The sequence below is a fragment of the Cervus elaphus genome, chromosome 23, assembly GCF_910594005.1.
Source record: "Cervus elaphus chromosome 23, mCerEla1.1, whole genome shotgun sequence".
In the NCBI taxonomy this organism is placed as follows: domain Eukaryota; kingdom Metazoa; phylum Chordata; class Mammalia; order Artiodactyla; family Cervidae; genus Cervus; species Cervus elaphus.
In genome coordinates this window covers 62,755,518-62,778,623 of record NC_057837.1, presented here as the reverse complement: position 1 = coordinate 62,778,623, position 23,106 = coordinate 62,755,518, and the positions used below count along the sequence as shown (strand labels likewise).

Genomic DNA, 23,106 nt, shown 5'->3' with positions numbered 1-23,106 from the left:
TGAATATTCAGGGTTGATTTCCTTTAGGATTGGTTTGATCTCCTTGCAGTTCAAGGGACTCTCAAGAGCTTTCTCCAACACCACAGTTCGAGAGCATTAGTTCTTCGGCGCTCAGCCTTCTTTATGGTCCAACTCTCACATCTATACATGACTACTGGAAAAACCATAGCTTTGACTAGATGGACCTTTGTCAGCAAAGTAGCCTCTGCTTTTTAATATGCTGTCTAGGTTTGTCATAGCTTTCCTTCCAAGGAGCAAGTGTCTTTTAATTTCATGGCTGCAGTCACCACGCACAGTGATGGGACTGGATGCCATGATCTTAGTTTTATGAATGTTGAGTTTTAAGCCAGCTTTTTCACTCTTCTCTTTCACCTTCATCACTAAGTATATAACTCCTAAAATTAAAAATATACAATCTGTTCAAAGCACCACTGTCATAGGACATTGTTTTACTGTTCCTGATAAATTACCTCAAAGATCCTCTATCTAAAGGCCCATGTCTACCATGCACTTCCCATCCTGTTCTGAATGCTGCTCCCCACCCACCGCCACCAACACCCTTCCCCATCCTATTTCCTCCTTGTACAGCTGGCTCTGAGCAACTGTCCCCACAGAGACTCCTTGCCCCTCCTATTTTCCTGGGAACCTTAGAGACCCACGGCCCACCTTAAGCCCTAAACCCCCGTTCTCATTGCCTCTCTGCAAAAGTAAGGCCAGGCCTCCCTCCTCCCTGTCTTCTTTTAACATCCCCCTTGATCCAATGGCCACATATCCTCATCATCTCTTCTCAATGAGTTTCTCAATATAACTTTGTTTTTTCTTTTTAAATTATTCAAGTAATGAATTAATACATTCACATTCATGTAATTAGCTCAAAAATATGTATTGAGGGACTTCCCTGGTAGTCCAGTGGTTGAAACTCCATGTTTCCAATGCAGGGGGCTTGGGTTCGATCCCTGGTCTAGGAGCTAAGATCCCACGTGCCACAAGGCAAAAAAAAAAAAAAAAAAATAGCATTGAGGACCTATTGTAGACTAGACACCGTTCTAGATGCTAGGGACACAACCGTAAATGAAAAGACCAAAATCCTTGCCTTCATGTGCTGGGAGCCGGCACATGAGATCCCACCCATGACAAGGTCATGAGGGAGAAAACCTGACAGGCAAGGCGGATCAGGTTTTCAGGGATTTCGAAAAGGCCAGCTCACGAGACCCCACCCATAACAAGGTCACGAGGAGAAAGCCTGACAGGCAAGGCAGATCAGGTTTTCAGGGATTTCGAAAAGCTGCCCCCAGCGCTCACCTCAAAGATGATATCTGTCTTTCTGATGCCTGCCTCAATAGACTACTCCCTAATTTCTGTGACACAGGCAGAAGGCCTTCCCCGATCTCTTTCCAAATAAGAATCAGTTTAGAACTTTAACCAATAAGTTTCCCAGGTGGTGGTATTTTATGAGATTACCCAGGGTGAAAGGAGTGTTTTAATTTAAACTCCTTTGCTGGTATTTTAGTTTGCTTGGCAAATGCATTTATGCCCTTGGTACTAATATGCATGATTGCTTATAATACCCTAATCATAAAATAACATAAAGAACCTGATCACATAAAGGCCCTAATAGACATAGAGCCCTTCCGGGGGGCGGGTGAGGAAGTCCTATTAGAAAACACAAGAAAAATTATTCTAAAGGTGGTTATTGGGTTGACGTTTGCTTGCTGTGTTTTTGCTTTTAATGTGCTAAGGTTGTGTTACAGAAACCATTGTTAATATAGTTAAAGATCTAGAGAAATAAGAACTTAGCCCTAGTGTGGTAACAATGAAATGGTTGCTAATTGTCGGCCAGGAGTGCTAGGCAGAAGCTGCCTCACCAAAGTCGCAGAGTCAGTGTGGGGTAAACTTCTTAGATAAACGCAACTGACAACTTCTGCAGAAGGATTAATTTTTGTGTTAACAAGGTTATACTTCTACTCTGTATTGTTGCCCTGTGAGACTGCTACCTTTCAGTTAAGGTCACCATAGAAACAGAAAATAGGTTTACATTCACCTGACTTGCATAAAATGTTAATAGGCCCAAGGCCAGAAGATAATGTACAAGACCCTCATAAACAAAGAAGTATGCAGAAAACACCCTGGTTTCGTGAAGAACAAGCTGATGTAATGTTAAACTATCTTCTCCTTAGAAATGTACTAATTTAGGGTATAAAAGCCACGGTAAAAAATAAAGCATTGCCAGACTCTGCCAGACCCTGCAAACACCCCCGTCTGGTCATTCTCTCTCTCTCTCTCTCTCTCTCTCTCTCTCTCTCTCTCTCGCCAACGCTGTTCATCCTGAGGGTATCCCCTGGATCCTGCCGAGGCTCGACCCCGGCATTCATGGAGTTGTAGTCCAGTCCAGCAGGTGAAATGGGCTATAACCAAGGAAGAAAAAAAGAGACAGAGACATGTCTGTCTGTATCACAGAAAAATTTTTTTTCTGGGAAGAGAGGAAGCAACTTTAGACAGAATGGTCAGGGAAGGCCTCCCTGGGGAGGTGAATCTGAGAAATGAGATGGAGTCAGATGGAGAAAAGGGAACAAAACAGCAGAGCTTATTAACTTCAGTATCTTGGGCAAGTGCAAAGGCTCTGATGCCAAAATGAAAGGAAGACAAGGACTATAAAGGGAGGATTGAGGATGATAAATGATACATGGATACTGGAGGATGAGGTTGACAAGATGGAGAGGGTCGCTGTGAGGTTGTGGGTTTTTTTTTTTTTTAAGGGCTAAACTGTAATTTATTCCTCTGGCTGTAATGCTGTCACTAATTCAATTATAAGTCAAAATGACGTGTCTTAGAATTACATTAGGTTACTTGTGAAAACTTTGCAACCGCTAAAGGCCTAACATCCAGATATATTCACATTAAGTACAGAGATGTGGGCTTTGATTAAAGTTTCTTGAGTAAAAAAAAAAGTTTCTTGAGTACAAAGAGAAAATAATTTTATGCTACTTTTTTTACATTGTTTACTGCTTTTACTTTACATAGTACATCATTGGTCTTGCAGAAATATAACCATGAAGAGCTCTGGTCTTCATATAGGATACTGAGCTGTTCTGCATCAAATGTCCTCCATCCAGGAAATTCTCTAAGTATTTTCCCCCTCCTTTTCAATAATGATGTCTATTATTATGTATTTATTCATCCCTTACTCTGGATCAGACACTGTTTCAGAGGGTTTGGATTTTATTCAGAGGGTGTGGTGATGGATTAAATGATTCCCCTAAGATAGACCTTGGATATTTCTCATGCACAGGCAGTCCCTGACCTGCAGTGGTTCAACTTACAATTTTTCAGCTTTATAATGGTGTGAAAGTGATATGCGTTCAGTAGAAAAACTTTGAATTTTGATCTTTCCCCAGGCTAGTGACCTGTTATGATGCTGGGCAGCAGTAGCGAGGCACAGGTCCCAGCCAACTGTGCAGTCAAAAGTCTGAACAGTCAATACACTTACAAACATCCCATATAAGTAGGTAGGCTACGCTTACCTGTTCATTAGGTTAGGTGTGTTTCAACTTAATGATATTTTCAACCATCAGTGGGTTTATCTGGACATAACCCCGTTGTAGAGCCGACCCACTGGAAAAGATCCCGATGCTGCGAAACACTGAAGGCAGGAGGAGGGGACGACAGAGGATGAGACGGTTGGATGGCATCACCAACACAATGGACATGAGTTTGAGCAAACTCTGGGAGATGGTGAAGGACAGGAAAACCTGGTGTGCTGTAGTCCACAGGGTCGCAAAGAGTTGGACACGACAGAGTGACTGAACAACAACCCCATTGCAAGTCAAGGAAGGACTGTATTTCGATACATCTAGGTGCATATACACATTTTTATCTGCTCTTCAGGCCTTTGCACATGAGGGTCTCTCTTACTAAAATGCTATTCTCTACCGATACCCCATCATGTGATATTCTTCAGCCATTGGAAGTTCCCCTTTTCTGTATGTCCTCAATAGAGAGCTCTCTGAGCAGGAGAATGCTTCATCCTTCTGGGTGGATGGAGGCAAACATCAAAGCTTGGGACAGAGGCAACCTGGGAAATGCTTGTTGACTGACTACTTGACTGATGGGACAACTGAATGAGCTTTCAGGGATATAGAACCCTACCTCCAGCAGGCTCTCCAGGCAGGCTTCCCCCTGCTTCAGACTTCTCACACACCTCCATCTCTTCCTCGACCAAAATCTATCAATCCTATGTCACCTTCCCTTAGGGCCAGCAGGTTACCACTGAACTAAATCTGGTCACAGTTCAGAGACTCCTGAGTTAAGTAACATAGCTATTCCAGGGATGGAGCAAAGCAGGGAGGAGGAAAAGTCTGGAAAATGTCCAGTATTCCCTTCCACACTAAGTGCACCGGCGGCCCCAGAAAAGAGAACTTCTTCACAGTGAGGGGAGAAATCACGAGCAGCTTAAACCAGACTCCCAGACTTAAGGGGAAGAAACTAAGGACACACAAAGCAAAGCTTGACACTGACATCATGTTAGGTTCTCTGGTGTAGGAAAGAGGCAGCTAAGCATGGTGGTGGTTATGGCATGAACTGTGTTTCCCCACCCCAATTCAAATGTTGATAGCTTAATCCCTACTACAAAGTCTGTTTGAATACAGGGCCTTTGAAGAGGTAATTAAGGTTAAGTGAGAACACAACTTAGCAACTGAGCATGCACAGGTCATATAGGTGAACCCTAATCCAATATGACTGATGTCCTTAAAAGAAGAGGAGATTCATGTGTCTCAGCATACAAAGACTGAGAAGTGACAACAGTAAGAAGGCAACCATCTGTAAGCCAAGGAGTTCAGTTCAGTTCAGTCGCTCAGTCCGACTCTTTGCAACCCCATGGACTGCAGCTCGCCAGGCTTCCCTGTGCATCACCAATTCCTGAAGCTTGCTCAAACTCATGTCCATCAAGCTGGTGATGTCATCCAACCATCTCATCCTCTGTCGTTGCCTTCTCCTCCTGCCTTCAATCTTTCCCAGCATCAGGGTCTTTTCCAACGAGTTGGTTCTTTACATCAGATGGCCAAAGTATTGGAGTTTTAGCTTCAGCATCAATCCTTCCAATGAATATTCAGGACTGATTTCTTTTAGGATTGACTGGTTTGATCTCCTTGAAGTCCCAGGGACTCTCAAGAGTCTTCTCCAACACCACAGTTCAAAAGCATCAATTCTTTGGTGCTCAGCTCTCTTTGTAGTCCAACTCTCACATCCATATGTGACTACTGGAAAAACCATAGCTTTGACTAGACGGACCTTTGTCGGCAATGTAAAGTCTATGCTTTTTAATATGCTGTCTAGGTTGTCATAGCTTTTCTTCCAAGGAGCAAGTATCTTTTAATTTCATGGCTGCAGTCACCATCTGCAGTGATTTTGGAGTCCAAAAAATAAAGTCTCTCACTGTTTCCATTGTTTCCCCATTTATTTGCCATGAAATGATGGGACTGGATGCCATGATCTTAGTTTTTTGAATGTTGCATTTTAAGCCAGGTTTTTCACTTTCCTCTTTCACTTTCATCAAGAGGCTCTTTAGTTCTTCTTTGCTTTCTGCCATAAGGATGGTGTCATCTGCATTTCTGAGGTTATTGATATTTCTCCCGGCAATCTTGATTCCAGCTTGTGTTTCATCCAGCCCATCATTTTGCATGATGTACTCTGCATAGACGTTAAATAAGCAGGGTGACAATATGCAGCTGTGATGTACTCCTTTGTTGATTTGGAATCAGTCTGTTGTTCTATGTCCAGTTCTAACTGTTGCTTCTTGACATGCATACAGGTTTCTCAAGAGACAGGTAAGGTGGTCTGGTATTCCCATCTCTTGAAGAATTTTCCACAATTTGTTGTGATCTACACAGTTAAAGGCTTTGGCATAATCAATAAAGCAGAAGTAGATGTTTTTCTGGAATTCTCTTGCTTTTTTGATGATCCAATGGATGTTAGCAATTCGATCTCTGGTTCCTCTACCTTTTCTAAATCCAGCTTGAACATCTGGAAGTGCATGGTTCATGTACTGTTGAAGCCTGGCTTCAACAAGAATTTTGAGCATTACTTTGCTATCGTGTGAGATGAGTGCAATTGTGCAGTAGTTTGAACATTCTTTGGCATTGCCTTTCTTTGGGACTGGAATGAAAACGGACCTTTTCCAGTCCTGTGGCCACTGCTGAATTTTCCAAATTTGCTGGCATACTGAATTCAGTCAAGGAAAGAGGCCTCAAAAGAAAGGAAATCTACAGTCACCTTGATCTTGGACTTGTAGCCTCCAAATTTGTGATAAAACAAATGTCTCTTGTTGAAGTCACCCAGTTCATGGTATTTTGTTATGGAAGCCCTAGCAAACTAATACAGCAGGTAAGATCAAAAAATGGAGTAAGGGGCTGGATTCCAATCATTTATTAGCTAAACCATTTTAAGCAAGTTACTTTGTTTCTCTGTTTCAGTTCCCATAATTAGATGAGAATGAATTGGTTAATAAAGCCCTTAGGAAATAACTCCTGACATACAGCAAATAATCTGTAGGTGCTCATTAAATAAGTAAGTTCAATTTCACAGGCCAAAGGTGCAGAAATAGGTCAAACCCTGAGGAACTCAGAGTTACATGCCAAAAAATTGTCACCAGGCAATGATAAGTGTCCTCATACAGCAGCTCCTTACCCCAGGCTCCCTGATGGCAGAAACTTACTAATCTCTGTGAGAAAGGGCATAGCAAAAGAGAGCACTCAGGAAGAACTTGCTGGACCAAATAGCCAGCCAAATATCATCTCCTGTTGCTGGGCCATGTGTCAGAGATCAGTGGCTGATTCTTCATGGGAGTAGCAGGTGATATTTATAGAAGTCCTGTTTGGTTCCTTTCCAAATTTTCTATTTTTTAAAAAAATTAATTTTCTGCTTCCTGTAGCTATTATCTAACTTTAAATCTTGTGTGCAAAAGTTTTTAAAACCTGTCTCTGAATTATAATACCTGAAGTCTGTGTTGATCTATTCCTCCCATATGTTGTATTTGTTTTTTTCTTCATGAAGTCTTGGGATCCTGGTTATCTCTGACTGTGTGCTGGTGTCACCTTGAAAAATTATTTGTAGTGGTTCCCTGAAGGCAAAGATAAATGTGCCCTCTTCAGAAAGACTTCCAATTTGCTTTCGTCCAATGTTTGGGGGCATTACCAATCACTTCCAGTGATAATTAGGGGCAATCTAGTTATCACTTCAAATTGGGTTCCCAGTTCATGGCTTGAGAATTCTTGGGCTACCAGACTCTATTCCCTGGAACACAAAAGTACTCCTCAATGTTTTCAACTCCCTAAAGAATGGTTTTTAAAATATTCCCTGCTCCTTTTCCTTCAACTGTTCGGCTCAGGAACAGTGGTGGTCTGGTGGCTAAGACTCTGCACTCCTATTGTAGGGGGCCCAGTCTTTGGGGAACTAGTTCCCACATGCCACAACTAAGAGTTTGCATGCTGCAATTGCTAAAGTTCCAGCAAGTCACAACTAAAAGATTCCACATGCTGCAATGAAGACTGACGATCCTGTGTGCTGCAATTAAGCCTGGCACAGCCAAAATAAATGAAAGCAATTAATATTAAAAATTAAGCCCGTTCTGCTCAGTATCAAGGAAACCTTTTTTTAACTCCCTTTGGGTTGATGGTGTAGGATGTACAGCAGGTTCATATCACATTAAACACAAGGGTGAAACCTTTAAGCCTAATATGAGGAGATCCTTCTGTTAGGCTCCCCACTTCAGATAGGCCCTGGACTTTTATTTTTGTCCCTCTTGCCCTATGTGGCTAATTAACTGAAATCCACAGGTTCAACATTGGCAAAAACCTTAAGTCATAATAGCTTTGGTGCTCCAATATTCCAATCTTCCTGTTAAATATCTGGTTACCAGCTTTCACATAATAATTGGCCTAGGAGTTCCCCCACGTTTTTAAGATTCGGTGTTTCTCAGAGCATATTTTTTATATTTTATCCAATAGTTGCTATTTTCAGAGGGAAAATTAATTGAATAAATTAATCCACCATTCCCCCCTCCACCCATCCAAAAAGAAACTCCAGTCATAGTGATAAAATATGCATGCATGCATGCTCAGTCATGTCTCACTCTTTGCATCCCTATGTACTGTAGCCTGCCAGGCTCCTCTGTCCATGGGATTTTTCCAGCAAGAATACTGGAGTGGGTTGCCATTCCCTGATCGAACCTGCATCACCTGTGTCTCTTTTACAGGGGGACTTTTTACTGTTGAGCCACAGGAGAAACCCCAATGGTAAAATAGGGCCAACATAGTTCTTTCTCACTGACCTCTGACATCATCCTCTGACGCTGACCTAGGCAATAATGTCACAGATAAATACCAGATGGCCCATGTACCAGGGGACACCCTCGCAAGTCACAGGTACCACTCCGTGTGTAACCGCTATCCAATGACATCTCCACACAGTGACATCATACATAAATGTCACCCCTCAATGTTCTGAGATACCTAGGAAGACCTCTCTGAGGAGATGGCATTTGAGCTGAAGCCTGAAGGTTGAGAAGGAGTTAGCTACGGGAAGAACTTGGGGCGATGCATAAGAAACAGGGAGATAAAGAAAGGCAAAGGCACTCAGGCAGGAGCGTCAGGCTCAAGGAACAGCAAGGAGGCTAGTTTCGCTGAAGAGAAGTGACTGAGAGAACTAAGGGAGAGTGGAGATGTAAGATGAGAGAGGCAAACAGGGGCCAGATCAAACAGTCTTCTGCGGACCATGAGAAAAAGTTTGGTTTTTAAGAACATATGGAAACCAAAAAGGTAAAGGTGCCAAGTCATTTACGGTCTGAGAAGATCGGTATGGTCCATGTTAACCAGTCAGAACTGTCCTGTGTAGAGTTAAGGCCTGGCTCCTCCCTGTGTCACCATCCCTATTCTCCGGAGGGCGGCTTCGCTTTCAAAAAACTTCCAAGCTCAGGGGTGACACACCTCTTCTAAGTCCCAGCGAAACTGCTTTCTGATTGGACAGATCCAGGAATACGTTTCTAACCTTTTTGCGGTCGAATTGGACGGAGCCCATTGTAATTGGCTACGAGCTTTCCCTCTCTTCCAATCAGACCGCTCTTCGAGAGAGTGCTTGCGTCCCATTCCCCTGGTGAGTTGAGTGAGCTCTGTGATCGGCCCTCTCCGTCTGAGTGACAGCAGACACATCCTATGGGCTCAAAGACGCGGTGCACTGTCCGGCACCGTCCGGCACCTCTAAGCCCTACTGAGGGTTGTGCAATAGCCACCCCGGCCGTCCGGGCGTGAGTCCTGCTCGGTGCCCACCACCCCCAGCGACGCCTGCGTTATGGCCGCCCCACCGCAGCTGCGGATTCTGCTCTTTGCGGTCAACGCACTGTTGCGCAAGCGCCGCTACCACGCAGCCCTGGCCATGCTGAAGGGCTTCCGGAACGGGGCCGTGTGAGTGGGGTCATCAGGCTGGGCAGGGGCTGAAGGATCGGTCTGGTGGGGTTGGAGAAGCGGGTTCTGGGACCGTCGCCGCTGAGCTGTGCGCCCTTGAGCAGCTCTAGTGTCTCTGTAGGTCTTGGTGTCCACTGTCGGCGCAGTGGGCTCTGCATTTTGGGTTCCGTGCGCCTTCTGAGCTGGGGCTCTAACTACGCTGTTTCTAAGTACTCAGTGCTTTGCAGCCTGGCCTTATTGCCTTGACTATTTCCCATGCCAGCCCCTGTATCCCTTCATTTGGGTCCAATTTTACCCCTCCTGCTGCTGTGTGCCCTTGGGCCTATCTGGCTTCCGTGGCTCCATCTGCACAGTGGGGAGCTGGACTCTGCCTTCTAGCAAGCCTGCGGCCCTGCCTCTCTATGCTCCTTCCATTAAGCTGCCCCGGACTTTTCATCCCGCATCTCATTCTTTTGTAAGATTCTACTGCTAAGTCCTCTTTTGATAAGCCGCAGGCATGACCAGTGTAACTGAAGCTGCAAATATTTGCCAAGCAAACTGATTACAATTTGGCCATCTGACCTGCAGAAGAGGAGGTCATTTCCTCTGGCTAGCGCCAGGACGGGAGCTCAGTTTCCTTTAAACTTTATGCATAAACGCTATGATTTATTGAGAGCCTACAGTGCCAGGAACTGGGGAAGCATCAAAGAACAAAGGGAACAAAAATCTGCATGTTCTTGGAGTTGGCATTTAGTGGCAGCATGGGATGGTGGTGTGGATGTGATCACCTCAATTTGAGTACTGGTGCCCCTTACCTACATGATCTTGTGCAACTTATTTAGGCTCTCTAAGCCTCAATTTTTATAAAATGGGGTTGATAATAGTACTTATATTGTTGCTGAGCCATGAAAGACTCCAGGATTCTTGGCCTCCGAAGGAGAGGAATTCAATCCCCGGCCAGTGACGAGACTGGATCACTCAGAGCTTTTGTGTAATAAAGTTTTATTAAAGTGTGAAAGAATTAGAGAAAGCTTCTGACATAGACATCAGCAGAAAGAGTGCCCCTCTGCTAGTCTTTAGTTGGATGTTATGTAGCTCCTAGCAGTCTGCTAATTAGAGAAAGGAAATGTCTCAAAACTCAGAGACTGGCACCAGACCCATCACCCATAACATGCATTTTGAGATGACATTGGCCCAAGGTGAGTTGTCCCGGGCCATAAAATGGTTCACGTGGATCTTGAAGAAAGGCAGGTTTCAAAAAAAAAAGAAAAAGCAGGTTTCTAAGTAAATTACAGTATCATTAACATAGCTTATGAGAACATTTGCATGAGTAAAACATACTGATTTGTCAAGTCGGTTCCATCTAAGACTCAGAACCTAGGAAGACTGCTGCTGAACCTAGGAAACTGCTGCTGCTGCTGCTAAGTCGCTTCAGTCGTGTCCAACTGTGTGACCCCATAGACGGCAGCCCACCAGGCTCCTCTGTCCCTGGGATTTTCCAGGCAAGAACACTGGAGTGGGTTGCCATTTCCTTCTCCAAGGAAGACAGAGTCTAGGGTAAATACATAGTTCATTAACATAGCTTAAGACAAATATTTCCATAAGAAAAACATTGGTTAGATCAAGGTTTGAGAAAAGTTAAGTAATGGTGGAACCAGGTGTGGTCACGGCAACTCAGAATTTTAAAAGAAACCTCTTTTTAAATTTGTTTAGAGAAGGGGGAAAAATCTAACACTTGTTTGTTTCCTCCTGCCGCTTAGTCTGACACTTGTAGTCTGTTTCCTCCATTTGGAGACCCCTGGCCTTCCTGCCTTTTACCCTCTCAGGGCTTTCCTGGTGGCTCAGAAGGTAAAGAATCTGCCTGCAATGCAGGAGACCCAGGTGCGATCCCTGGGTTGGGAATATCCCCTGGAGAAGGAAATGGCAAACCACTTCATTGTTGCCTGGATAATACCATGGACAGAGGAGCCTGGAGGGCTACAGTCTATGGGGTCACAGAATTGAACAGACTGAACAACGAACACTTTGACTTTCATCATGCTGTCGAGAGAATTGAGTCAGTAAGTGTGAAATGCTCAGCACAGCGCCTGATTATATATATAACTGTTAGCTGCTGTGATCATTGTTGTAGTTGCATGAATGTCTACCTGGCTCACTCCTTCACCTTCCTCAGGCTTCCGATTGTTACCTCCTCAATGAGGCTATCTCTGAACTTTAACCTCCTTCCCTATTGATTTTTCCTGCATAGACCTTATCACCACCTGGCACTTAAGTATTCACTTACGAATCCCATTTTTCTACTCTGTCTCTCACTAGAAAATGAGCTTCATGGGGACAGACATTTTTATCTGTTTTGTTCCTTAGTATATTCCTAGTACCTGATACATAGTAGGCTCTTAAATATTAACTGAATGAATAAGTGTATAAGGGAGGAATTGCCATTGTAACCCATTTTCTGGATGAGAAGACTGTGGCTCAGAGAGGAAAATTCATAGCTCATTGGTAACGAATCCACTTGCCAATGCAGCAGACACAGGTTCGATTCCTGGTCCGGGAACATCCCACATGTTGTGGAGTAACTAAGCCTGTGAGCCAAACCACTGAGCCTGTGCTCTAGAGCCAGGAAATGCAACTACTGAGTCCACATGCCCAAAAGCCCGTGCTCTGCAACAGGAGAAGCCACTGCAATGAGAAGCCCACGCAGCAGCAAAGACCCAGCACAGCCAAAAATAAATTTAAAAAAATTTTTAAAAAAAGAACAAAAATGTAGGTGTATAAAATTTTTTTAATTAAAAAAGAAATGAATCATAATCCTATAATGTTGACTGCTGTCTAGTCAATAGACAGATTGTCCCAGTTGTCCCCTAAGTGTCCTCTATAGCAAGATAGTCTAGATAAGGATCTTCCAGGATATCATACTGCATCTGTCATGGTCCTTTATTTATTTAATTTCTCTCTTATATGGAAGAGGACTGAAGGTCTGTATTCAGAGCTGCTCTGAAGTTTCCTTGGTCATGACGATTTTGTTTTGTTTTTGCCACACCACGTGGCACATGTGAGCTTAGTTCTCCAACCAGGGGTTGAACCCTCACCTCCTGCAGTGGAAGCACAGAGTCTTAACCATGTCATGTCCTTATAGTCCTTTTTAATCCAGAGCATTCCGTGTTTCAGGACACAGAGAGCTCTTGTGAGTGGCAGTAACTGGCTCCCACCAGAGTCTGAATAGTTTGGGAAGGGGGCCAGGCACATGGAGGCAGTTGGGGGCATTGTTCCATTTGTGTCTGAGGTATAAGGCAGGGTCTCGTTCACCTTGGCCAGCTGGAGGAGGCCAACGGCCTCTTTATTCAGGGTAAGAAGACATGCCTTTGGAGGAGGCGGGGCAGAGAGCTTGCTGGGGGCCAGATGAGGGTCCTGCCCACCCACTGCTAGGCAGCGAGAAAATAAGCCATTCAGCCTGGCCACCACATACAGTAACACTGCTGTCAGTTCATCACACTTTTTATTTGATTTTTAAAAAAATTAGGTACCATATTCACAAAAGGCACAAAAAGTTAGAGCTTTTTAGAAGTTTACACACCTTGCTCTACCCAAGCCTACAGCATATCTAGAGCTGCCTGGTTCATGGACAGCTGTTTCATATACAGCAACCAGTGTATTCCACTGGTTGCCATGGGTCCATTTTATGTTTACCTAGTAGCCCCCTGTGGATGGACACAGGTTTGCTCCCAGTCTTTTGCTGTTTCAAACAAGCCTCACAAGGACCTGCCTAGCAATCCAGTGGCTGAGACTGCATACTCCCAATGCAGGCGGCCCAGGTTTGACCCCTGGTCTGGGAACTAGACTCCACAGGCTGCAACTAAAACCCAGTGCAGCCAAAATGAATACATACATACATAAATATTTTGGAAAAAAACAAACAAGCCTCACAGATACTCATATGACAACAATATGGGGCTCATGACCATTGTCTGAGGGAGACTGTCAAAGATTGTTAGACCTTGTAGCCTGGAAAGGTCAGGGCCAGACAGCTGGAGAACTTGGTGGAGCGAGGGCAAGTCCAATAAAGAAGAAAAAGAAAGGTAGCAACATTAGTACTGGTTGAATAAGGAACTTTTACCTGTGCTAGGTCCTTAACTGCCAGAAACAACTCTGAAACAGGCAATACCTTTCACTGAAGGGAGAAGGGAGACTCAGAGACATTCAGTGATTTACCCAAGTTTAAAGAGCAAAACTGGAGAAGACAATGGCACCCCACTCCAGTACTCTTGCCTGGAAAATCCTATGGATGGAGGAGCCTGGTGGGCTGCAGTCCATGGGGTCGCTGAGAGTTGGACACGACTGGGCAACTTCACTTTCACTTTTCACTTTCATGCATTGGAGAAGAAAGTGGCAACCCACTCCAGTGTTCTTGCCTGGAGAATCCCAGGGACGGGGGAGCCTGGTGGGCTGCCATCTATGGGGTCGCACAGAGTCGGATTCGACTGAAGCGACTTAGCAGCAGCAGCATAGAGCAAAACAGGGCAAGGCTTTGGTACCAGATACTGTTTACTTTATATGACCCACTTGGAACCCAGATCGAACTCGAAAGCCAGCGTTAGTTTCCCTCCCAAAATGATATTAGGATTAGGGAGGGGGAGGAGGGGGCACAAGGAGTCAAGGAGAGAGCTCAGAAAGAAACAGTGGTGTGGTGGAGCCTTAATAACCATTTTCTTTTGTTTCTACAGCTATGGAGCCAAAATCCGGGCCCCTCACGCGCTGGTCATGACCTTTCTTTTCCGGAGTGGCAGGTACCTGACCCCTCTGCACACCCCTCAAACTGGGCAAGATCGTGCCAGGACTCCTGGTGCAGTAGCCTCCAGGTTGGGTCCAACCTGTCCGCACCACCATCTCCTAGAGTACAAGTCTGATTCTATTATCCCATCTTGAAAATTCGCCAGCTTCTGGCTCCTTGCTGTTCTTCAGAGAAGCCAGCTTCCAGGTGTAGCATTCAAGGCCCCCTGTAGTTTAACCTCAGGGACATTCCCCCTTCTCTCCAGTGCCCACTGTGGGGAGCCCTTGGCACCAAGACTCACTGCCATTCATTCATGTGCAACAGGTGGTTCCACCTCTTTACATTTCTCATGCAGTACCCACCATACATACACACCAGGAATCCCCTTTCCTCTTCTACCCCACCTTTATTCCTTCCTAGCAACCCATACCAGTTCTCTGAGGATCACTTTCTCAGGAAAACTCTCCATGATCTACTTTCTTTCCTTGTTCAAACTTCTGGGCCTTTCTCTGATCTTCCATAACTTCCTTCAAGGTGCTTCTCAGAAATCACCTTGTGTTTTAGTTTTTAATGTATTTAGCTTCACCTGGAGTTTGTAAGAATCATACATGGACCGCCTGCTGTTCAAATCCAGGTTGTGAAGATTTCTTTCTTTATGTATTTTTCTTTTTTAAATTTATTTTTGTTTTAGTTTTTGCCCTCCAAATTATTGTTTTTTTAAGTAAACTCATTCATTCCTTCAGTAAATATTTATTGAGCATCTAATATGTGCCAGACACTGTCTTTAGGTGCTGGGGATACAGCAGTGAATAAAACAGAGAATGATCCCTTCCCTCGTATAGCTGACATTCTAGCAAGGCATAGCAGAAAATAAACATAGTAAATTAAAAAAGTATGTGGTATGTTAGAATATTGTATGGGCTGTAGGAAAGAAAATGTAGAGCAGGGAAAGTGGATCCAGAGTGCTGGGGAAGGGCAGGCTGCAGAGCTAAATAGGGAAGGGCTCATTGAGAAAGTGACATTCTAAGTAGAGACTTGAAGGAGATGGCCACGTGGGTAACAAGGGAAAGAGTGTTTCATACCAAGGGAACAGCCCATGCAGAGGCCCTGAGGGGTGGTCATAGCTGGTGAGTTTGAGGAGGCTGGAGCAGAAGGATTGCAGGGGAGAGAGCAAAGAGGGGAATATTATGGGGGTAGCTGGGGACTATCCTGTTCAGTGTTAGGTCAAAGAGAAGAGTTTGGCTTTTCCTCTTCTTTTTGTTTAATTTTCTAAATTTTTAATTGGAAGATAATTGCTTTACCATGTTATGTGGGTTTCTACCACACAACAATGCTAATTAGCCATAAGTATATATATATATGTATGTATGTATACTTAGATTTATTGAGCATCTACTATATGTGTGTGTATGTGTGTGTGTATATATCTCCCCTCCCTCTTGAACCTTCCTCCCACCCACGTGGCTTTTCATCTAAATGGAACAGGAAATTGTTGTAAGAATCTGTATAGGGACATGCCACTATTTGACTTAAATTTAATAGTGAGAAAGTGAAGTGTTTGCTGCTAGGGGTCAAGGGCAGAATTAGGTGTAAAGTAGGAGGCAGTGGCAATAATCCAGCTGAGCAACTGGTGGCCCAGACCTTGATGGTGGCATAGAGGTGAGAAGTGTTCAGATTCTAGAAACATTTTCAAGGCAGTGGGAAGTGGGAAATGCAGCTTGCCTTAGAACTGGCAGTGGTAGGCCCATGTTCCCGTGGGGTGAGAGTTCGCTGACTCCTAGCTGTCCCCCCTCACCTGGCAGACTTCATAGGTCCCAGCTGACACACTTCAAGGCCCTCCTCCGACCTCGAGGGCACTTGCGGTTGCTGTCTGAGCACTTGCTGTTCGTCTCCTTGGTTCTCCTCACTGCCCCCTAGCGATTGTGAAAAGATAAGTCAAACCACGTGCCTTTCTTAAAGGTTCACTGCTCTCAAGACAGAGACAAAGCTTAGAACTTCCCTGGCGGCCCAGTGTTTAAGAATCTGCCTGCCAGGGCAGGGGACATGGGTTCAGTCTCTGCTCTGGGAAGATTCCACATGCCTTGGAGCAACTAAGCCTGTGTGTAGGAACTACTGAGCCCACACACCTAGAGCGCGTGCTCCCCAGCAAGTGAAGCCACTGCAACTAGAGAGCCGCTCTGGCTCTCTGCAACTAGAGAAAGCCCTCGAGCAGCAAGGACGACCTAGTCCAGCCAAAAATAAATAAATATATTTTTTTTAAAGACCCATTTTACCATGGCCCCACCTCTCGCTCACAACCTTTGCCTCACACATTTTCTGCTCAGGCCTTAATGACCTCTCTTTGTTCCTTTCCTCCCCGCTCTCTGTCCCTCCTCATGACTTCTGCTCGGGTGTTGATCCCAGTACAACTCCTCTCTCCTCTTGACCTCATGGACTCCTCATCCTTCACGTCCTGGCATCATTGCTTGTCAGGGTCAAAGTTTGACCTTTGTTTTGTGATTATTTCTTTCATAATTCCCTCTCCCACTAAATCATAAACCTCGTGAGGGCAGCAAGCAGATCTATTTTTTCTCAGAATCATATCCTCAGATCCAGCACGTAGTAGGTACTCCCTCATTCACTCATTCATTTCTTCACATGTTCACTCCAAAAACAAATGTATTAAGCATCTGCTATGTGCCAGGCCTTGCTCTGGGCACTGAGGATGAATGAGTGAGGTATAGACACCACTCTCTGGTAGCTTCCACTGGGATGGGGTGGGAGTAGGGGGAGATAATAAACAAGTATGTAAATGTCAGGTGGTGATACAAGCTCTGAAGGAAAAGAAAAGTTGGATAAGGGAACAGAATACAATGGGCATTCTTATACGTGGGGTAGTCAGGGAAGACCTCTTGAAGAAGATAGTGGGGTAGTCAGGGAAGACCTCTTGGAAGAGATGGTGTGAAGTCAAAGCCCGTATCCAGGGAGGGAGCAGCCCTAAGGGGATGGAGGGCAGAGGCCCGGGGTTGAATGAGCGCTGGCCCATGGGCTCCTTGCCTGGGCTGGTTTTGCATGCCAGGTGGGTGCATGTCCCTGGAGCGGCTGGGCCTGCACTCACGGTGGCTCCCTGTGTCTATGCAGCCTCTGGGAGAAGCTGCGCGCCATCCTGCAGGCCACGTACACCCACTCCTGGAACCTGGCCAGGTTTGTGTTCCTCTACAAGGGACTCTGTGCCCTGCAGTCCCACGTCCAGGGCAAGACCTACCAGGCACACTCATTCGTGTCTGCCTTCATCGGGGGCTTTCTGGTGTTTGGAAACAACAATAACGTCAACAGCCAGGTAAAGGTCCTACCAGAATGGGGGGTGGGGCAGGATTCAGGTATAGAGTTGGGGATGGGAGTCAAAGAAGACAAGCTCTTGGCTCCCTGCCATGTCTGAGGGTCTGTAGTTCACCAATCCCTGTGTGACCTTGAGAAGGTCACTTCCCCCTCAGCTTCCCCCTCTGCTAACCAGGTACCTTGTTGGAGTTCCATGCAGCTCTCTGGGGCAAAGATTTAAAAAACAAAACACGCCCCCAAACACTACTCTGCAGTGAAGTGAGAAAAAAAAAAGAGCAAGATTTTCATAAAACGAAACTTACTACATTTGAAGAATTTTCTCTTACTCTGCATTTTGCCTTTTTTCTTGGTTAAAATTCCATTTTTTAATGAGATCATGATAAAACAAAATGCTAACTGTTGCTGCTGCTGCTATTTTAGCATCCTTCTTGGGCTATATGAAAAGTTGGCAGTCTTTCTAATTTGCCTCCCTCAAATTTCTTAAATATTCTTTTTTTTAATATTCTTAAATTATAAAAATAATTGTTTTATTTTTCACATTTTAAGTAATGCAAACTAAGCACCCATTATGTGCCTGGCACACTCCTGGATGCTTAGGATACATCATGATGAAATTAGAAAATAAATTTAAAAGAAAGTCTCTCTCCCCCTCTAACTGTTCAGCCACTGTCCAGAAACACTTTTTTTTTTTTTTAATAATTTTTCTTGGAGTATTGGGCTTCCCAGGTGGCTCAGTGGTAAAGAATCTGCCTGCCAATTCAAGAAGATGCAGGAGATGTAGGTTTGATCCCTGGGTCAGGAAGATCCCCTGGAGGAGGATAGCATGGCAACCCACTCCAGTATTCTTGCCTGGAAATCCCATGGACAGAGGAGCCTGGAGGGCTACAGTCCATAGCGTTGAAAAGAGTTGGACATGATTGAGCACACACACACATAAACATAATTGGAGTATAGTTGATTTACAATGTTGTATTAGTTTCTGCTAAGCAGCAAAGTGAATCAGTTATACATGTATATAGACGGTCATTTTAACTGTGTCTTGTTTAGCCTTTCGGAACTTGTCTGTACTTGTATCAGTGTTCATAGCAGGAGTTTTCCACCAACAAGATCATAGTACTTTTTTTTCATGTAACAGTGTGTCTTGGAGGCCTCTCTTGTCAGTCCCTCATCCTTTATAACATGAGCAGAGCTCTCTGCTGATGGGATGGACCAGCCTTGATTTCACAGTCTCCAGTGGATGGACATTTAGCGGTTCTTTAGCGTTTGACCTCACACATACACTGTAGTCTACATCTTTGTTCAGACATCTTCCTACACTTGTGTCAGTCTATCTGTAAGTTCTTAGATATGGAATTGTAAAGTCTATGGATATGAGCATTTTGTATTTTGGGAAAGTTTCCCCAGTTTTTTTTTTGATAGAAATTTCACTTGCCTATGAAATTTCAAATTCTAGGAATCCTGGATATACCCATTTCCTTCCCCCTTCCCTCCTTTCCCTCACCTGACCGCTGGCAACAGCTGCTCTGACCTCCATTCAAAAATGTTACATGATGGACATACAGATGGCCAACAGGCAGAGGAAAAGGAACATGAAAAGATGGTCGATTTCACTAATTGTTAGAGAAATGCAAATCAAAACTATAGTGAAATATCACCTCACACTAGTCAGAATGGCCATCATCAAAAAGTCTACAAACAATAAATGCTGGAGAGGGTGTGGAGAAAACGGAACACTCATGTACTGTTGGTGGGAATGTAAATTGGTGCAGTCACTGTGGAGAATAGTATCGAGATTCCTTAAAAAAATAAAACTAGAGTCATCATATGATCCAGTAATCCCAGTCCTGGGCATATCTATGGAAAAGATGAAAACTCTTAATTCAAAAAGATACATATACCCCAGTGTTCATAGCAGCACTATTTACAAGCATGGAAGCTTGTAAATGATGTGGTGTATACATACACACACACACACACACACACACACACAGAGGAATATTATTCAACCATAAAAAAGAATGAAATAATGCCATTTGCAGCAACGTGGATGAACCTAGAGATGATCATACTTAGTGAAATCAGACAGAAAAAGGCAAATGTATCACATGTAGAATCTAAAAAAGATGATACAAATGAACTTATTTAGGAAACAAAAATAGACTCACAGACGTAAACTTTGGTAACTTATGGTTACCAAAGTGGGGGGTCATAAATTAGGAGTTTGGAATTAACACATACTGCTATATGTAAAATAGATAAACAACAATTAGTACAGGGAAGTATATTCAATATTTTATAATAACCTTTAATGGAAAAGAATCTGAAAAAGAATATACATACATATATGTGTATGTATAGCTTAATCACTTTGCTCTACACCTGAAACACAACATTATAAATCAACTATACTTCAATTTTTAAAAATATTATATAAATGGAGTCGTTATAGTATGTAATCTTTGAGGGTTGGCTTTTTTCACTCGGCATAATTTCCTGGCAATTCTTCCAAGTTATTGTATCAACTATTCATTCCCTTTTACTGCTGAGTAGTGTTCCATGGTATGTATGTACCTATTGAAGGACATCTGGGTTATTTCTAGCTTTGGGCTATTAGTCATGCAACTGCTCAGAACATTCTTGTACATGTATTTGGTGAACATAGTTTTCACTTCTGTGATAAATACCTGGAGTGCAATTCTTGGGTCATATGGTACAAAAGGTTTTTCCAGATGTCTCAGTGATAAAGAATCTGCCTGCAATGCAGGAGATAAGGGTTTGATCCCTGGGTTGGGAAGATCCCCTGGAGGAGGAAATGGCTACCCACGCCAGTATTCTTGCCTGGAAAATCTCATGGACAGAGGAGCCTGGCAGGCTACAGTCCAAAGGGTTGTAAAGGGTCAGACACAACTCAGGGTCTGAGCACATACACACGGTACATATATACTTAGTTTTAGAGGAGACTGACAAAGTGTTTTCCAGAGTGATTGTCCTATTTTACATTCTTATCAGGAATATACGTGTGATCCAGTTTCTTCACCTCGAAGCTGGCATGTGGTTTGTTACATTTCAGATTTTTGACATTTTGATAGGTGTATAGTGCTTATTATGGTTTTTAAAAAGTTATTTATTTACTTGACTGTACCAGGTCTTAGCTGTGCCATGCAGGATCTAGTTTGCCAACCAGGGATGGAACCTGGGCCTTCTGCATTGGATGGTTAGAGTCTTAACCACTGGCTGCCAGGGACGTCCCTCTCATTGTGGTTTTAATTTGCATTTCCCTAATGGCTAATGAAGCTAAACCTTTTTACACGTGTCTGTTTTCTTTCTGTGTAACCTCTTCAGTGAAATATCTGTCTTTTGCCTGTTTTCTAACTGGATTGCCTATTTTTTTCACTGTTGTGTTTTGAGAGTTTCTAAAAATATTTTCGAGACAGGAGTCTTTGTCAGATATGTGTTTGTAAATATTTTCTCTCAGTCTGTAGCTTTTCTTTTCAACCTCTTCACATGGACTTTCACAACTGAAGAATTTTGCATTTTGATGAAATCCAGTTTATTAATTTTTTTTTTCACTTGTGGACTGTGTTTTTGTCGTCAAGCTACCTTTTAGTTTTGAGCCATGTAAATATATTCATTTTCAAAATTTTTAATAAAAAGAATAATAAATTAAAAGACATAAGTAGTGGGACTTCCCTGGCGGTCCTGAGGTTTAAACTGGGTGCTTTCATTGCAGGGGATGTGGGTTGAATCCCTGGTTGAAGAACTGAGATCCCATTTGCCATGCAATGCTGCTAACAAAAAAAGACATAAACAGTAACATTCAAATGCCTGCTGCAAACCACTTCCAATCACCTTGCCCACACTTTGCAAAACCCTGATCCAGTACACGGGCAATGCTCCAGGGTGGGGCGGGGTGGGGGAGGGGAATGGGGGAAATGGGGGAGGGATGAGATTGGGTGGGCTGGGGTAGGTAGAAGGTTCCCAGTGGCTGGGCCCACTTGTAACCCCGTCCTTCCCTCCCTCAGATCAGCATGTACCTGCTGTCCCGCGCCCTATTTGCCCTGTGCCGCCTGGGTGTGGAGAAGGGCTTCATCCCCGAACCCAGGACGGACCCGTTTCCGTGGTTCACGGCGCTGGTGTGGGGGCTGGTGCTGTGGCTCTTCGAGTACCACCGGCCCACCCTGCAGCCCTCACTGCAGTCGTCCATGACCTACCTGTACGAGGACAGCAACGTGTGGCATGACCTCTCGGACTTCCTTATCTACAACAAGAGCCAACCCTCCAAGTAACAGCGCCCCCAGGTGCTCAGGAAGGCTCCTGCACCCCAGTCGGGTGACGGAGGTGTCCAGCCGCGGTTTGAGATTGGCTCCATCTGCTAACCATCCCGGAGGATCCTACACCTTCTAGTTCTGGAGTCTCAGACTCTAACTTTTATTAGCCCAGGGTTCCATTTGGCGAAATGGAAGCACTGATTATCAGTTCTCGTTAGGTACTCTTGAATAGTGGAACGAGCCACCGAATCAGGCTGAGGAGCCTTGGGCACAGGGACAGCTGCTGACTCTTGAGAGACCAGGGAAGGTCACACCCCACCCTGGGCCTCAGGGATCATCCAGCCCAGAGGAGGGCACCGAAGTCTCTTTCTGGTGGGTATGTTCTCTGACCATTCTTCTATAGCAGAGGCTTCTGGCTGGGGGGCAGTGGGTTGCAAAAATGCATTTTTAGACAATACTCCGTTCCTTGCCTTGGGTGTTCTATTGTAGAAGCTCCAGCGTTTCCACTGTCCAACAGAAACACAGTGTGAGACATATGCGACTGAGCTTTTTTTAGCAGCCACAGTTTTTAAAAAGTGGAGGGAATTCCTGGTGGTCCAGTGGTTAGGACTCTGCTGCCAAGGGCAGGGGTTCTATACCTGGCTGGGGAGCTAAGATCCCACATGCCATGAGGTATGGCCCCCCACCCCAAAAAAAAAAAAATGTGGGGAGAGAAAGAGGCAGAGGAGATTAACCTTAATTATATCTTTGAACCCAATATTTCTCAAATGTTATCATTTTAATGTGTGCTAAATATAAAAATAAGATATTTTACATTTTTTCTTTTTATTTATTTATTTATTTTTATTTATTTTCTTTTTTTCTTGTAGTAAGTCATCAGAATCAGGTGTGTATTTTACACTTTCAGCATTTTTCAATCTGGACCAGTCACATTTCAAGTGCTCAGCAGCCACATGTGGCTAGTGGCTGCTGTGTTGGGCGGCACAGATTAGAACGTTCTATCCTCGCAGAAAATTCTAGTGGACAGTGCAGATACAGAGCTGGAGGACCTGGGTTTGAGTCCCTGATGGACCGCTGTGTAACCTTGGGGGAGGTTCTTCTCAGAGGCTCAGTTTCTACTGAAGTGAGGATAATCATAGCAATAGCTGGTGTCTACGCTGGACTTGTGTAACTAGGACAGCTGCTTCAACTACTACTGACATCCACTTAGTGAACTCCTCCTTCCTGGGTGCTTTGCCCGTTATTCTTTTTAACCCATACAATGACCTTGCAGGTACATATTTTGATCTCCATTTCACAGATGTGGAAACTGAGG

At 44.2% G+C, this 23,106-nt stretch overlaps 1 protein-coding gene across 1 annotated transcript; it reads left to right on the top strand.

Moving 5' to 3' along the window:
* Positions 1-9,200: 9,200 nt before the first annotated feature.
* On the top strand, positions 9,201-22,609 carry PXMP4 (peroxisomal membrane protein 4). Its single transcript, XM_043884359.1, has 4 exons — positions 9,201-9,455; positions 14,159-14,221; positions 17,326-17,524; positions 21,546-22,609. Exons 1-4 carry the CDS (start codon positions 9,343-9,345, stop codon positions 21,807-21,809), a joined length of 639 nt encoding a protein of 212 aa, XP_043740294.1. The 5' UTR covers positions 9,201-9,342; the 3' UTR covers positions 21,810-22,609.
* The last annotated feature ends 497 nt before the right edge of the window (positions 22,610-23,106 follow it).

Excerpts from the sequence above, each read along its gene's own strand:
- PXMP4 (XM_043884359.1), top strand. The coding sequence starts at position 9,343 with ATGGCCGCCCCACCGCAGCTGCGGATTCTGCTCTTTGCGGTCAACGCA. Across the intron at positions 9,456-14,158 it reads GGCTTCCGGAACGGGGCCGT|CTATGGAGCCAAAATCCGGG; the intron begins GTGAGTGGGGTC and ends TTGTTTCTACAG. Across the intron at positions 17,525-21,545 it reads ACAATAACGTCAACAGCCAG|ATCAGCATGTACCTGCTGTC; the intron begins GTAAAGGTCCTA and ends TCCCTCCCTCAG.